Genomic DNA, 18,214 nt, shown 5'->3' with positions numbered 1-18,214 from the left:
TTTGTGTTTTTGGTCAAAAATCCCCAAAAAATTGTGATGCCGGCATGGGTCGATTTTTCAGATTTGGGGTGAAAAAATTTTCGGTGAATTTATGCTTTCAAATGATACAGAAGATACTACTGAAGACATTTTATCAGTGCGGACTGGGTATATAAGCAAAAGTTAGAGATTTATTAAGAATTTTGTTAGTTTGTGTTTTTGGTCAAAAATCCCCCAAAAATTGTGATGCCGGCATGGGTCGATTTTTCAGATTTGGGGTGAACAAATTTTCGGTGAATTTATGCTTTCAAATGATACAGAAGATACTACTGCAGACATTTTATCAGTGCGGACTGGGTAAATTAGCAAAAGTTTGAGATTTATTAAGAATTTTGTGAGTTTGTGTTTTTGGTCAAAAATTTAAAAAAATCTGTGATGCCGGCATGGGTCGATTTTTCAGATTTGGGGTGAACACATTTTCGGTGAATTTATGCTTTCAAATGATACACAAGATACTACTGAAGACATTTTATCAGTGCGGACTGGGTATATAAGCAAAAGTTAGAGATTTATTACGAATTTTGTGAGTTTGTGTTTTTGGTCAAAAATCCCCAAAAAATTGTGATGCCGGCATGGGTCGATTTTTCAGATTTGGGGTGAAAAATTTTTCGGTGAGTTTATGCTTTCAAATGATACATAAGATACTACTGAAGACATTTTATCAGTGCGGACTGGGTAAATGAGCAAAAGTTAGAGATTTATTAAGAATTTTGTTAGTTTGTGTTTTTGGTCAAAAATCAACAAAAAATTGTGATGCCGGCATGGGTCGATTTTTCAGATTTGGGGTGAACAAATTTTCGGTGAATTTATGCTTTCAACTGATACAGAAGATACTACTGAAGACATTTTATCAGTGCGGACTGGGTATATAAGCAAAAGTTAGAGATTTATTAAGAATTTTGTGAGTTTGTGTTTTTGGTCAAAAATTTAAAAAATCTGTGATGCCGGCATGGGTAAATTTCTCAGATTTGGGGTGAACAAATTTTCGATGAATTTATGCTTTCAAATGATACATAAGATACTACTGAAGACATTTTATCAGTGCGGACTGGGTATATAAGCAAAAGTTAGAGATTTATTACGAATTTTGTGAGTTTGTGTTTTTGGTCAAAAATCCCCCAAAAATTGTGATGCCGGCATGGGTCGATTTTTCAGATTTGGGGTGAACAAATTTTCGGTGAATTTATGCTTTTAAATGATACATAAGATACTACTGAAGACATTTTATCAGTGCGGACTGGGTAAATGAGCAAAAGTTAGAGATTTATTAAGAATTTTGTTAGTTTGTGTTTTTGGTCAAAAATTCCCCAAAAAATTGTGATGCCGGCATGGGTCGATTTTTCAGATTTGGGGTGAACAAATTTTCGGTGAATTTATGCTTTCAAATGATACAGAAGATACTACTGCAGACATTTTATCTGTGCGGACTGGGTAAATTAGCAAAAGTTTGAGATTTATTAAGAATTTAGTGACTTTGTGTTTTTGGTCAAAAATCAAAAAAAATCTGTGATGCCGGCATGGGTCGATTTTTCAGATTTGGGGTGAACAAATTTTCGGTGAATTTATGCTTTCAAATGATACAGAAGATACTACTGAAGACATTTAATCAGTGCGGACTGGGTAAATGAGCAAAAGTTAGAGATTTATTAAGAATTTTGTTAGTTTGTGTTTTTGGTCAAAAATCCCACAAAAATTGTGATGCCGGCATGGGTCGATTTTTCAGATTTGGGGTGAACAAATTTTCGGTGAATTTATGCTTTCAAATGATACAGAAGATACTACTGCAGACATTTTATCAGTGCGGACTGGGTATATAAGCAAAAGTTAGAGATTTATTACGAATTTTGTGAGTTTGTGTTTTTGATCAAAAATCCCAAAAAAATTGTGATGCCGGCATGGGTCGATTTTTCAGATTTGGGGTGAACAAATTTTCGGTGAATTTATGCTTTCAAATGATACATAAGATACTACTGAAGACATTTTATCAGTGCGGACTGGGTAAATTAGCAAAAGTTTGAGATTTATTAAGAATTTTGTGAGTTTGTGTTTTTGTTCAAAAATTTAAAAAATCTGTGATGCCGGCATTGGTAAATTTTTCAGATTTGGGGTGAACAAATTTTCGGTGAATTTATGCTTTCAAATGATACAGAAGATACTACTGAAGACATTTTATCAGTGCGGACTGGGTATATAAGCAAAAGTTAGAGATTTATTACGAATTTTGTGAGTTTGTGTTTTTGGTCAAAAATCCCCAAAAAATTGTAAGGCCGGCATGGGTCGATTTTTCAGATTTGGGGTGAAAAAATTTTCGGTGAATTTATGCTTTCAAATGATACAGAAGATACTACTGAAGACATTTTATCAGTGCGGACTGGGTATATAAGCAAAAGTTTGAGATTTATTAAGAATTTAGTGAGTTTGTGTTTTTGGTCAAAAATCCAAAAAAAATTGTGATGCCGGCATGGGTCGATTTTTCAGATTTGGGGTGAAATTTTTTTTTGTGAATTTATGCTTTCAAATGATACAGAAGATACTACTGAAGACATTTTATCAGTGCGGACTGGGTATATAAGAAAAATTTAGAGATTTATTAAGAATTTTGTGAGTTTGTGTTTTTGGTCAAAAATCCAAAAAAAATTGTGATGCAGGCATGGGTCGATTTTTCAGATTTGAGGTGAACAAATTTTCGGTGAATTTATGCTTTCAAATGATACAGAAGATACTACTGAAGACATTTAATCAGTGCGGACTGGGTAAATGAGCAAAAGTTAGAGATTTATTAAGAATTTTGTTAGTTTGTGTTTTTGGTCAAAAATCCCAAAAAAATTGTGATGCCGGCATGGGTCGATTTTTCAGATTTGGGGTGAACAATTTTTCGGTGAATTTATGCTTTCAAATGATACAGAAGATACTACTGAAGACATTTAATCAGTGCGGACTGGGTAAATGAGCAAAAGTTAGAGATTTATTAAGAATTTTGTTAGTTTGTGTTTTTGGTCAAAAATCCCAAAAAAATTGTGATGCCGGCATGGGTCGATTTTTCAGATTTGGGGTGAACAATTTTTCGGTGAATTTATGCTTTCAAATGATACAGAAGATACTACTGCAGACATTTTATCAGTGCGGACTGGGTATATAAGCAAAAGTTAGAGATTTATTACGAATTTTGTGAGTTTGTGTTTTTGATCAAAAATCCCAAAAAAATTGTGATGCCGGCATGGGTCGATTTTTCAGATTTGGGGTGAACAAATTTTCGGTGAATTTATGCTTTCAAATGATACATAAGATACTACTGAAGACATTTTATCAGTGCGGACTGGGTAAATTAGCAAAAGTTTGAGATTTATTAAGAATTTTGTGAGTTTGTGTTTTTGTTCAAAAATTTAAAAAATCTGTGATGCCGGCATTGGTAAATTTTTCAGATTTGGGGTGAACAAATTTTCGGTGAATTTATGCTTTCAAATGATACAGAAGATACTACTGCAGACATTTTATCAGTGCGGACTGGGTAAATTAGCAAAAGTTTGAGATTTATTAAGAATTTTGTGAGTTTGTGTTTTTGGTCAAAAATTTAAAAAATCTGTGATGCCGGCATGGGTAAATTTTTCAGATTTGGGGTGAACAAATTTTCGGTGAATTTATGCTTTCAAATGATACATAAGATACTACTGAAGACATTTTATCAATGCGGACTGGGTATATAAGCAAAAGTTAGAGATTTATTACGAATTTTGTGAGTTTGTGTTTTTGGTCAAAAATCCCCAAAAAATTGTGATGCTGGCATGGGTCGATTTTCAGATTTGGGATGAACAATTTTTCGGTGAATTTATGCTTTCAAATGATACATAAGATACTACTGAAGACATTTTATCAGTGCGGACTGGGTAAATGAGCAAAAGTTAGAGATTTATTAAGAATTTTGTTAGTTTGTGTTTTTGGTCAAAAATCCCCAAAAAATTGTGATGCCGGAATGGGTCGATTTTTCAGATTTGGGGTGAAAAAATTTTTCGGTGAATTTATGCTTTCAAATGATACAGAAGATACTACTGAAGACATTTTATCAGTGCGGACTGGGTATATAAGCAAAAGTTAGAGATTTATTAAGAATTTTGTTAGTTTGTGTTTTTGGTCAAAAATCCCCAAAAAATTGTGATGCCGGCATGGGTCGATTTTTCAGATTTGGGGTGAACAAATTTTCGGTGAATTTATGCTTTCAAATGATACAGAAGATACTACTGCAGACATTTTATCAGTGTGGACTGGGTAAATTAGCAAAAGTTTGAGATTTATTAAGAATATTGTGAGTTTGTGTTTTTGGTCAAAAATTTTAAAAATCTGTGATGCCGGCATGGGTAAATTTTTCAGATTTGGGGTGAACAAATTTTCGGTGAATTTATGCTTTCAAATGATACATAAGATACTACTGAAGACATTTTATCAGTGCGGACTGGGTATATAAGCAAAAGTTAGAGATTTATTACGAATTTTGTGAGTTTGTGTTTTTGGTCAAAAATCCCCAAAAAATTGTGATGCCGGCATGGGTCGATTTTTCAGATTTGGGGTGAAAAATTTTTTGGTGAATTTATGCTTTCAAATGATACAGAAGATACTACTGAATACTGAAAACATTTTATCAGTGCGGACTGGGTATATAAGCAAAAGTTAGAGATTTATTAAGAATTTTGTTAGTTTGTGTTTTTGGTCAAAAATCCCCAAAAAATTGTGATGCCGGCATGGGTCGATTTTTCAGATTTGGGGTGAACAAATTTTCGGTGAATTTATGCTTTCAAATGATACAGAAGATACTACTGCAGACATTTTATCAGTGCGGACTGGGTAAATTAGCAAAAGTTTGAGGTTTATTAAGAATTTTGTGAGTTTGTGTTTTTGGTCAAAAATTTAAAAAATCTGTGATGCCGGCATGGGTCAATTTTTCAGATTTGGGGTGAACAAATTTTCGGTGAATTTATACTTTCAAATGATACAGAAGATACTACTGCAGACATTTTATCTGTGCGGACTGGGTAAATTAGCAAAAGTTTGAGATTTATTAAGAATTTAGTGACTTTGTGTTTTTGGTCAAAAATCCCCAAAAAATTGTGATGCCGGCATGGGTCGATTTTTCAGATTTGGGGTGAACAAATTTTCGGTGAATTTATGCTTTCAAATGATACAGAAGATACTACTGAAGACATTTTATCAGTGCGGACTGGGTAAATTAGCAAAAGTTTGAGATTTATTAAGAATTTTGTGAGTTTGTGTTTTTGTTCAAAAATTTAAAAAATCTGTAATGCCGGCATGGGTAAATTTTTCAGATTTGGGGTGAACAAATTTTCGGTGAATTTATGCTTTCAAATGATACATAAGATACTACTGAAGACATTTTATTAGTGCGGACTGGGTATATAAGCAAAAGTTAGAGATTTATTACGAATTTTCTGAGTTTGTGTTTTTGGTCAAAAATCCCCAAAAAATTGTGATGCCGGCATGGGTCGATTTTTCAGATTTGGGGTGAAAAAATTTTCGGTGAATTTATGCTTTCAAATGATACAGAAGATACTACTGAAGACATTTTATCAGTGCGGACTGGGTATATAAGCAAAAGTTAGAGATTTATTAAGAATTTTGTTAGTTTGTGTTTTTGGTCAAAAATCCCCCAAAAATTGTGATGCCGGCATGGGTCGATTTTTCAGATTTGGGGTGAACAAATTTTCGGTGAATTTATGCTTTCAAATGATACAGAAGATACTACTGCAGACATTTTATCAGTGCGGAATGGGTAAATTAGCAAAAGTTTGAGATTTATTAAGAATTTTGTGAGTTTGTGTTTTTGGTCAAAAATTTAAAAAAATCTGTGATGCCGGCATGGGTCGATTTTTCAGATTTGGGGTGAACACATTTTCGGTGAATTTATGCTTTCAAATGATACACAAGATACTACTGAAGACATTTTATCAGTGCGGACTGGGTATATAAGCAAAAGTTAGAGATTTATTACGAATTTTGTGAGTTTGTGTTTTTGGTCAAAAATCCCCCAAAAATTGTGATGCCGGCATGGGTCGATTTTTCAGATTTGGGGTGAAAAATTTTTCGGTGAATTTATGCTTTCAAATGATACAGAAGATACTACTGAAGACATTTTATCAGTGCGGACTGGGTATATAAGCAAAAGTTAGAGATTTATTAAGAATTTTGTTAGTTTGTGTTTTTGGTCAAAAATCCCCCAAAAATTGTGATGCCGGCATGGGTCGATTTTTCAGATTTGGGGTGAACAAATTTTTGGTGAATTTATGCTTTCAAATGATACAGAAGATACTACTGCAGACATTTTATCAGTGCGGACTGGGTAAATTAGCAAAAGTTTGAGATTTATTAAGAATTTTGTGAGTTTGTGTTTTTGGTCAAAAATCCCCAAAAAATTGTGATGCCGGCATGGGTCGATTTTTCAGATTTGGGGTGAAAAAATTTTCGGTGAATTTATGCTTTCAAATGATACAGAAGATACTACTGAAGACATTTTATCAGTGCGGACTGGGTATATAAGCAAAAGTTAGAGATTTATTAAGAATTTTGTTAGTTTGTGTTTTTGGTCAAAAATCCCCCAAAAATTGTGATGCCGGCATGGGTCGATTTTTCAGATTTGGGGTGAACAAATTTTCGGTGAATTTATGCTTTCAAATGATACAGAAGATACTACTGCAGACATTTTATCAGTGCGGACTGGGTAAATTAGCAAAAGTTTGAGATTTATTAAGAATTTTGTGAGTTTGTGTTTTTGGTCAAAAATTTAAAAAAATCTGTGATGCCGGCATGGGTCGATTTTTCAGATTTGGGGTGAACACATTTTCGGTGAATTTATGCTTTCAAATGATACACAAGATACTACTGAAGACATTTTATCAGTGCGGACTGGGTATATAAGCAAAAGTTAGAGATTTATTACGAATTTTGTGAGTTTGTGTTTTTGGTCAAAAATCCCCAAAAAATTGTGATGCCGGCATGGGTCGATTTTTCAGATTTGGGGTGAAAAATTTTTCGGTGAGTTTATGCTTTCAAATGATACATAAGATACTACTGAAGACATTTTATCAGTGCGGACTGGGTAAATGAGCAAAAGTTAGAGATTTATTAAGAATTTTGTTAGTTTGTGTTTTTGGTCAAAAATCAACAAAAAATTGTGATGCCGGCATGGGTCGATTTTTCAGATTTGGGGTGAACAAATTTTCGGTGAATTTATGCTTTCAACTGATACAGAAGATACTACTGAAGACATTTTATCAGTGCGGACTGGGTATATAAGCAAAAGTTAGAGATTTATTAAGAATTTTGTGAGTTTGTGTTTTTGGTCAAAAATTTAAAAAATCTGTGATGCCGGCATGGGTAAATTTCTCAGATTTGGGGTGAACAAATTTTCGATGAATTTATGCTTTCAAATGATACATAAGATACTACTGAAGACATTTTATCAGTGCGGACTGGGTATATAAGCAAAAGTTAGAGATTTATTACGAATTTTGTGAGTTTGTGTTTTTGGTCAAAAATCCCCCAAAAATTGTGATGCCGGCATGGGTCGATTTTTCAGATTTGGGGTGAACAAATTTTCGGTGAATTTATGCTTTTAAATGATACATAAGATACTACTGAAGACATTTTATCAGTGCGGACTGGGTAAATGAGCAAAAGTTAGAGATTTATTAAGAATTTTGTTAGTTTGTGTTTTTGGTCAAAAATTCCCCAAAAAATTGTGATGCCGGCATGGGTCGATTTTTCAGATTTGGGGTGAACAAATTTTCGGTGAATTTATGCTTTCAAATGATACAGAAGATACTACTGCAGACATTTTATCTGTGCGGACTGGGTAAATTAGCAAAAGTTTGAGATTTATTAAGAATTTAGTGACTTTGTGTTTTTGGTCAAAAATCAAAAAAAATCTGTGATGCCGGCATGGGTCGATTTTTCAGATTTGGGGTGAACAAATTTTCGGTGAATTTATGCTTTCAAATGATACAGAAGATACTACTGAAGACATTTAATCAGTGCGGACTGGGTAAATGAGCAAAAGTTAGAGATTTATTAAGAATTTTGTTAGTTTGTGTTTTTGGTCAAAAATCCCACAAAAATTGTGATGCCGGCATGGGTCGATTTTTCAGATTTGGGGTGAACAAATTTTCGGTGAATTTATGCTTTCAAATGATACAGAAGATACTACTGCAGACATTTTATCAGTGCGGACTGGGTATATAAGCAAAAGTTAGAGATTTATTACGAATTTTGTGAGTTTGTGTTTTTGATCAAAAATCCCAAAAAAATTGTGATGCCGGCATGGGTCGATTTTTCAGATTTGGGGTGAACAAATTTTCGGTGAATTTATGCTTTCAAATGATACATAAGATACTACTGAAGACATTTTATCAGTGCGGACTGGGTAAATTAGCAAAAGTTTGAGATTTATTAAGAATTTTGTGAGTTTGTGTTTTTGTTCAAAAATTTAAAAAATCTGTGATGCCGGCATTGGTAAATTTTTCAGATTTGGGGTGAACAAATTTTCGGTGAATTTATGCTTTCAAATGATACAGAAGATACTACTGAAGACATTTTATCAGTGCGGACTGGGTATATAAGCAAAAGTTAGAGATTTATTACGAATTTTGTGAGTTTGTGTTTTTGGTCAAAAATCCCCAAAAAATTGTAAGGCCGGCATGGGTCGATTTTTCAGATTTGGGGTGAAAAAATTTTCGGTGAATTTATGCTTTCAAATGATACAGAAGATACTACTGAAGACATTTTATCAGTGCGGACTGGGTATATAAGCAAAAGTTTGAGATTTATTAAGAATTTAGTGAGTTTGTGTTTTTGGTCAAAAATCCAAAAAAAATTGTGATGCCGGCATGGGTCGATTTTTCAGATTTGGGGTGAAATTTTTTTTTGTGAATTTATGCTTTCAAATGATACAGAAGATACTACTGAAGACATTTTATCAGTGCGGACTGGGTATATAAGAAAAATTTAGAGATTTATTAAGAATTTTGTGAGTTTGTGTTTTTGGTCAAAAATCCAAAAAAAATTGTGATGCAGGCATGGGTCGATTTTTCAGATTTGAGGTGAACAAATTTTCGGTGAATTTATGCTTTCAAATGATACAGAAGATACTACTGAAGACATTTAATCAGTGCGGACTGGGTAAATGAGCAAAAGTTAGAGATTTATTAAGAATTTTGTTAGTTTGTGTTTTTGGTCAAAAATCCCAAAAAAATTGTGATGCCGGCATGGGTCGATTTTTCAGATTTGGGGTGAACAATTTTTCGGTGAATTTATGCTTTCAAATGATACAGAAGATACTACTGAAGACATTTAATCAGTGCGGACTGGGTAAATGAGCAAAAGTTAGAGATTTATTAAGAATTTTGTTAGTTTGTGTTTTTGGTCAAAAATCCCAAAAAAATTGTGATGCCGGCATGGGTCGATTTTTCAGATTTGGGGTGAACAATTTTTCGGTGAATTTATGCTTTCAAATGATACAGAAGATACTACTGCAGACATTTTATCAGTGCGGACTGGGTATATAAGCAAAAGTTAGAGATTTATTACGAATTTTGTGAGTTTGTGTTTTTGATCAAAAATCCCAAAAAAATTGTGATGCCGGCATGGGTCGATTTTTCAGATTTGGGGTGAACAAATTTTCGGTGAATTTATGCTTTCAAATGATACATAAGATACTACTGAAGACATTTTATCAGTGCGGACTGGGTAAATTAGCAAAAGTTTGAGATTTATTAAGAATTTTGTGAGTTTGTGTTTTTGTTCAAAAATTTAAAAAATCTGTGATGCCGGCATTGGTAAATTTTTCAGATTTGGGGTGAACAAATTTTCGGTGAATTTATGCTTTCAAATGATACAGAAGATACTACTGCAGACATTTTATCAGTGCGGACTGGGTAAATTAGCAAAAGTTTGAGATTTATTAAGAATTTTGTGAGTTTGTGTTTTTGGTCAAAAATTTAAAAAATCTGTGATGCCGGCATGGGTAAATTTTTCAGATTTGGGGTGAACAAATTTTCGGTGAATTTATGCTTTCAAATGATACATAAGATACTACTGAAGACATTTTATCAATGCGGACTGGGTATATAAGCAAAAGTTAGAGATTTATTACGAATTTTGTGAGTTTGTGTTTTTGGTCAAAAATCCCCAAAAAATTGTGATGCTGGCATGGGTCGATTTTCAGATTTGGGATGAACAATTTTTCGGTGAATTTATGCTTTCAAATGATACATAAGATACTACTGAAGACATTTTATCAGTGCGGACTGGGTAAATGAGCAAAAGTTAGAGATTTATTAAGAATTTTGTTAGTTTGTGTTTTTGGTCAAAAATCCCCAAAAAATTGTGATGCCGGAATGGGTCGATTTTTCAGATTTGGGGTGAACAAATTTTCGGTGAATTTATGCTTTCAAATGATACAGAAGATACTACTGCAGACATTTTATCTGTGCGGACTGGGTAAATTAGCAAAAGTTTGAGATTTATTAAGAATTTAGTGACTTTGTGTTTTTGGTCAAAAATCAAAAAAAATCTGTGATGCCGGCATGGGTCGATTTTTCAGATTTGGGGTGAACAAATTTTCGGTGAATTTATGCTTTCAAATGATACAGAAGATACTACTGAAGACATTTAATCAGTGCGGACTGGGTAAATGAGCAAAAGTTAGAGATTTATTAAGAATTTTGTTAGTTTGTGTTTTTGGTCAAAAATCCCAAAAAAATTGTGATGCCGGCATGGGTCGATTTTTCAGATTTGGGGTGAACAAATTTTCGGTGAATTTATGCTTTCAAATGATACAGAAGATACTACTGCAGACATTTTATCAGTGCGGACTGGGTATATAAGCAAAAGTTAGAGATTAATTACGAATTTTGTGAGTTTGTGTTTTTGATCAAAAATCCCAAAAAAATTGTGATGCCGGCATGGGTCGATTTTTCAGATTTGGGGTGAACAAATTTTCGGTGAATTTATGCTTTCAAATGATACATAAGATACTACTGAAGACATTTTATCAGTGCGGACTGGGTAAATTAGCAAAAGTTTGAGATTTATTAAGAATTTTGTGAGTTTGTGTTTTTGTTCAAAAATTTAAAAAATCTGTGATGCCGGCATTGGTAAATTTTTCAGATTTGGGGTGAACAAATTTTCGGTGAATTTATGCTTTCAAATGATACATAAGATACTACTGAAGACATTTTATCAGTGCGGACTGGGTATATAAGCAAAAGTTAGAGATTTATTACGAATTTTGTGAGTTTGTGTTTTTGGTCAAAAATCCCCCAAAAATTGTGATGCCGGCATGGGTCGATTTTTCAGATTTGGGGTGAAAAATTTTTCGGTGAATTTATGCTTTCAAATGATACAGAAGATACTACTGAAGACATTTTATCAGTGCGGACTGGGTATATAAGCAAAAGTTTGAGGTTTATTAAGAATTTAGTGAGTTTGTGTTTTTGGTCAAAAATCCAAAAAAAATTGTGATGCCGGCATGGGTCGATTTTTCAGATTTGGGGTGAAATTTTTTTTTGTGAATTTATGCTTTCAAATGATACAGAAGATACTACTGAAGACATTTCATCAGTGCGGACTGGGTGTATAAGAAAAATTTAGAGATTTATTAAGAATTTTGTGAGTTTGTGTTTTTGGTCAAAAATCCAAAAAAAATTGTGATGCAAGCATGGGTCGATTTTTCAGATTTGGTGTGAACAAATTTTCGGTGAATTTATGCTTCCAAATGATACAAAAGATACTACTGAAGACATTTTATCAGTGCGGACTGGGTAAATGAGCAAAAGTTTGAGATTTATTAAGAATTTAGTGAGTTTGTGTTTTTGGTCAAAAATCCAAAAAAATCTGTGATGCCGGCATGGGTCGATTTTTCAGATTTGAGGTGAACAAATTTTCGGTGAATTTATGCTTTCAAATGATACATAATATACTACTGAAGACATTTTATCAGTGCGGACTGGGTATATAAGCAAAAGTTAGAGATTTATTACAAATTTTGTGAGTTTGTGTTTTTGGTCAAAAATCAAAAAAAAATTGGGATGCCGGCATGGGTCGATTTTTCAGATTTGAGGTGAACAAATTTTCGGTGAATTTATGCTTTCAAATGATACAGAAGATACTACTGAAGACATTTTATCAGTGCGGACTGGGTATATAAGCAAAAGTTAGAGATTTATTACGAATTTTGTGAGTTTGTGTTTTTGACCAAAAATCCAAAAAAAATTGTGATGCCGGCATGGGTCGGTTTTTCAGATTTGGGGTGAACAAATTTTTCGGTGAATTTATGCTTTCAAATGATACAAAAGATACTACTGCAGACATTTTATCAGTGCGGACTGGGTATATAAGCAAAAGTTAGAGATTTATTATGAATTTTGTGAGTTTGTGTTTTTGGTCAAAAATCCAAAAAAAAATTGTGATGCTGGCATGGGTCGATTTTTCAGATTTGGGGTGAACAAATTTTCGGTGAATTTATGCTTTCAAATGATACAGAAGATACTACTGCAGACATTTTATCAGTGCGGACTGGGTATATAAGCAAAAGTTAGAGATTTATTAAGAATTTTGTTAGTTTGTGTTTTTGGTCAAAAATCCCCCAAAAATTGTGATGCCGGCATGGGTCGATTTTTCAGATTTGGGGTGAACAAATTTTCGGTGAATTTATGCTTTCAAATGATACAGAAGATACTACTGCAGACATTTTATCAGTGCGGACTGGGTAAATTAGCAAAAGTTTGAGATTGATTAAGAATTTTGTGAGTTTGTGTTTTTGGTCAAAAATCCAAAAAAATCTGTGATGCCGGCATGGGTCGATTTTTCAGATTTGAGGTGAACAAATTTTTCGGTGAATTTATGCTTTCAAATGATACATAAGATACTACTGAAGACATTTTATCAGTGCGGACTGGGTATATAAGCAAAAGTTAGAGATTTATTACAAATTTTGTGAGTTTGTGTTTTTGGTCAAAAATCAAAAATAAATTGGGATGCCGGCATGGGTCGATTTTTCAGATTTGAGGTGAACAAATTTTCGGTGAATTTATGCTTTCAAATGATACAGAAGATACTACTGAAGACATTTTATCAGTGCGGACTGGGTATATAAGCAAAAGTTAGAGATTTATTACGAATTTTGTGAGTTTGTGTTTTTGACCAAAAATCCAAAAAAAATTGTGATGCCGGCATGGGTCGGTTTTTCAGATTTGGGGTGAACAAATTTTTCGGTGAATTTATGCTTTCAAATGATACAAAAGATACTACTGCAGACATTTTATCAGTGCGGACTGGGTATATAAGCAAAAGTTAGAGATTTATTATGAATTTTGTGAGTTTGTGTTTTTGGTCGAAAATCCAAAAAAAAATTGTGATGCTGGCATGGGTCGATTTTTCAGATTTGGGGTGAACAAATTTTCGGTGAAATTATGCTTTCAAATGATACAGAAGATACTACTGCAGACATTTTATCTGTGCGGACTGGGTAAATTAGCAAAAGTTTGAGATTTATTAAAAATTTAGTGACTTTGTGTTTTTGGTCAAAAATCCTCAAAAAATTGTGATGCCGGCATGGGTCGATTTTTCAGATTTGGGGTGAACAAATTTTCGGTGAATTTATGCTTTCAAATGATACAGAAGATACTACTGCAGACATTTTATCTGTGCGGACTGGGTAAATTAGCAAAAGTTTGAGATTTATTAAAAATTTAGTGACTTTGTGTTTTTGGTCAAAAATCCTCAAAAAATTGTGATGCCGGCATGGGTCGATTTTTCAGATTTGGGGTGAACAAATTTTCGGTGAATTTATGCTTTCAAATGATACAGAAGATACTACTGCAGACATTTTATCAGTGCGGACTGGGTAAATTAGCAAAAGTTTGAGATTTATTAAGAATTTTGTGAGTTTGTGTTTTTGACCAAAAATAAAAAAAAAATTGTGATGCTGGCATGGGTCGATTTTTCAGATTTGGGGTGAACAAATTTTCGGTGAAATTATGCTTTCAAATGATACAGAAGATACTACTGCAGACATTTTATCTGTGCGGACTGGGTAAATTAGCAAAAGTTTGAGATTTATTAAAAATTTAGTGACTTTGTGTTTTTGGTCAAAAATCCTCAAAAAATTGTGATGCCGGCATGGGTCGATTTTTCAGATTTGGGGTGAACAAATTTTCGGTGAATTTATGCTTTCAAATGATACAGAAGATACTACTGCAGACATTTTATCAGTGCGGACTGGGTAAATTAGCAAAAGTTTGAGATTTATTAAGAATTTTGTGAGTTTGTGTTTTTGACCAAAAATAAAAAAAAAATTGTGATGCCGGCATGGGTCGATTTTTCAGATTTGGGGTGAACAAATTTTCGGTGAATTTATGCTTTCAAATGATACATAAGATACTACTGAAGACATTTTATCAGTGCGGACTGGGTATATAAGCAAAAGTTAGAGATTTATTACGAATTTTGTGAGTTTGTGTTTTTGGTCAAAAATCCCCCAAAAATTGTGATGCCGGCATGGGTCGATTTTTCAGATTTGGGGTGAAAAATTTTTCGGTGAATTTATGCTTTCAAATGATACACAAGATACTACTGAAGACATTTTATCAGTGCGGACTGGGTATATAAGCAAAAGTTAGAGATTTATTAAGAATTTTGTTAGTTTGTGTTTTTGGTCAAAAATCCCCAAAAAATTGTGATGCCGGCATGGGTCGATTTTTCAGATTTGGGGTGAACAAATTTTCGGTGAATTTATGCTTTCAAATGATACAGAAGATACTACTGCAGATATTTTATCAGTGCGGACTGGGTATATAAGCAAAAGTTAGAGATTTATTACGAATTTTGTGAGTTTGTGTTTTTGATCAAAAATCCCAAAAAAATTGTGATGCCGGCATGGGTCGATTTTTCAGATTTGGGGTGAACAAATTTTCGGTGAATTTATGCTTTCAAATGATACATAAGATACTACTGAAGACATTTTATCAGTGCTGACTGGGTAAATTAGCAAAAGTTTGAGATTTATTAAGAATTTTGTGAGTTTGTGTTTTTGTTCAAAAATTTAAAAAATCTGTGATGCCGGCATTGGTAAATTTTTCAGATTTGGGGTGAACAAATTTTCGGTGAATTTATGCTTTCAAATGATACAGAAGATACTACTGCAGACATTTTATCAGTGCGGACTGGGTAAATTAGCAAAAGTTTGAGATTTATTAAGAATTTTGTGAGTTTGTGTTTTTGGTCAAAAATTTAAAAAATCTGTGATGCCGGCATGGGTAAATTTTTCAGATTTGGGGTGAACAAATTTTCGGTGAATTTATGCTTTCAAATGATACATAAGATACTACTGAAGACATTTTATCAATGCGGACTGGGTATATAACCAAAAGTTAGAGATTTATTACGAATTTTGTGAGTTTGTGTTTTTGGTCAAAAATCCCCCAAAGATTGTGATGCCGGCATGGGTCGATTTTTCAGATTTGGGGTGAAAAATTTTTCGGTGAATTTATGCTTTCAAATGATACACAAGATACTACTGAAGACATTTTATCAGTGCGGACTGGGTATATAAGCAAAAGTTAGAGATTTATTAAGAATTTTGTTAGTTTGTGTTTTTGGTCAAAAATCCCCCAAAAATTGTGATGCCGGCATGGGTCGATTTTTCAGATTTGGGGTGAACAAATTTTCGGTGAATTTATGCTTTCAAATGATACAGAAGATACTACTGCAGACATTTTATCAGTGCGGACTGGGTAAATTAGCAAAAGTTTGAGATTTATTAAGAATTTAGTGACTTTGTGTTTTTGGTCAAAAATCCCCAAAAAATTGTGATGCCGGCATGGGTCGATTTTTCAGATTTGGGGTGAAAAAATTTTCGGTGAATTTATGCTTTCAAATGATACAGAAGATACTACTGAAGACATTTTATCAGTGCGGACTGGGTATATAAGCAAAAGTTAGAGATTTATTACAAATTTTGTGAGTTTGTGTTTTTGGTCAAAAATCAAAAAAAAATTGGGATGCCGGCATGGGTCGATTTTTCAGATTTGAGGTGAACAAATTTTCGGTGAATTTATGCTTTCAAATGATACAGAAGATACTACTGAAGACATTTTATCAGTGCGGACTGGGTATATAAGCAAAAGTTAGAGATTTATTACGAATTTTGTGAGTTTGTGTTTTTGACCAAAAATCCAAAAAAAATTGTGATGCCGGCATGGGTCGGTTTTTCAGATTTGGGGTGAACAAATTTTTCGGTGAATTTATGCTTTCAAATGATACAAAAGATACTACTGCAGACATTTTATCAGTGCGGACTGGGTATATAAGCAAAAGTTAGAGATTTATTATGAATTTTGTGAGTTTGTGTTTTTGGTCGAAAATCCAAAAAAAAATTGTGATGCTGGCATGGGTCGATTTTTCAGATTTGGGGTGAACAAATTTTTCGGTGAATTTATGCTTTCAAATGATACAAAAGATACTACTGCAGACATTTTATCAGTGCGGACTGGGGATATAAGCAAAAGTTAGAGATTTATTATGAATTTTGTGAGTTTGTGTTTTTGGTCGAAAATCCAAAAAAAAATTGTGATGCTGGCATGGGTCGATTTTTCAGATTTGGGGTGAACAAATTTTCGGTGAATTTATGCTTTCAAATGATACAGAAGATACTACTGAAGACATTTTATCAGTGCGGACTGGGTAAATGAGCAAAAGTTTGAGATTTATTAAGAATTTAGTGAGTTTGTGTTTTTGGTCAAAAATCCAAAAAAAATTGTGATGCCGGCATGGGTCGATTTTTCAGATTTGAGGTGAACAAATTTTTGGTGAATTTATGCTTTCAAATGATACAGAAGATACTACTGAAGACATTTTATTAGGTCGGACTGGGTATATAAGCAAAAGTTAGAGATTTATTACGAATTTTTGTGAGTTTGTGTTTTTGGTCAAAAATCCCCAAAAAATTGTGATGCCGGCATGGGTCGATTTTTCAGATTTGGGGTGAACAAATTTATTTATTGAGAATTTTGCGAGTTTGGATTTTTGGTCCAAAATGAACAAAATCGACCATACCGGTATGGTCAAATTTTCAGATTTGGGGGTCAAAAAAGTTTTGATGATTTTATTGTCCCAATTGATACAGAACGGACTACTGAAGACATTTGATCAGTTGAGACTGGGTAAACAACAAAAATGTTTAGATTTATTGAGAATTTTGTGAGTTTTGATTTTTGGTCCAAAGTGAACAAACTTGGTCGTAAAACTTTCATCTATCATCGCTGATTTTAAAAGCGTATAGCGTTTAGGAGGCCCAAAATTTTAGACCCCTTTAAGGCTCACAGGGATGCCTTTAATAGTTTATTGAAGTAAGTCTTTGACATTTACCAATAAGGCAACAGGGGAATTCAATAGTCCCCGTGTCCATTTCACAAAGACATGACTACGACTACGAGTCCTAACGTAAGACTAGTCCTACACCTAGGAGATACACAAAACGTGTGGCTAGTCCTAAGTTAGAATGAGTAGCTCGTCCTAACGCAAGATAAGTCTAGTCTTAACTCATTGTGAAATCCACCAAAGGTCTTTTCAAGAAGAAATTCAAGCCTACCTTCCATCCTGAATGAGCCAACTGGGGGATCGCGTTGTCAGATCTTTGCCACATCACATTCTATCTCAAAAACCTCGTTTCTTATCCAGCATGTACATATAAAAACCATTGCACTGCTTCTTCTTCTTGTTCTTCTTCTTCGGTGGCATCTTTCTATCGAGGAAATAACACTCCACAGGCAGTACAGCAAATGTGATGAGAAAAGAAGAGAAATTTGACAACTTGTTGCAGTTCTCACACTCACATGATATACCCGGGTTGTCTACAACAGAAGTTGTTTCGTACACAAGCTACTCATGGGGTCGAACATTTTGGATACGAAACCAAGTTGTTCTTTTGGTATTTAATGATGGAGCGTGTGGACTGTGTTAGTGCAACAACACAACAAAGAGGGCGCTATGCTAGTTAATGGTGGTAGTTTGCACTACACACAGACTTTATGATTGGTCTGTTTTAAACCAAATTAGAGCAGGTACATTGCGCGTAAGTTAATAACATAGATATATTACTTTAGTTCTGTATCTA

The 18,214-nt window shown here is 33.6% G+C and overlaps 1 protein-coding gene across 1 annotated transcript in view; it reads right to left on the bottom strand.

The window, feature by feature from the left end:
- The window catches only part of LOC139951651 (kielin/chordin-like protein), a 193,090-nt gene extending 175,149 nt beyond the window's left edge, over positions 1 to 17,941 (bottom strand). Inside the window, exon 1 of the mRNA XM_071950624.1 lies at positions 17,690 to 17,941. Coding sequence (XP_071806725.1) covers positions 17,690 to 17,743 — 54 coding nt within the window. The 5' untranslated portion in view covers positions 17,744 to 17,941. The remainder of the gene's footprint in view (positions 1 to 17,689) is intronic.
- Between the last annotated feature and the right edge of the window lie 273 nt (positions 17,942 to 18,214).

This window comes from Asterias amurensis, chromosome 19, assembly GCF_032118995.1.
Source record: "Asterias amurensis chromosome 19, ASM3211899v1".
In the NCBI taxonomy this organism is placed as follows: Eukaryota; Metazoa; Echinodermata; class Asteroidea; order Forcipulatida; family Asteriidae; genus Asterias; species Asterias amurensis.
This window is presented reverse-complemented; position numbering and strand designations above follow the sequence as displayed.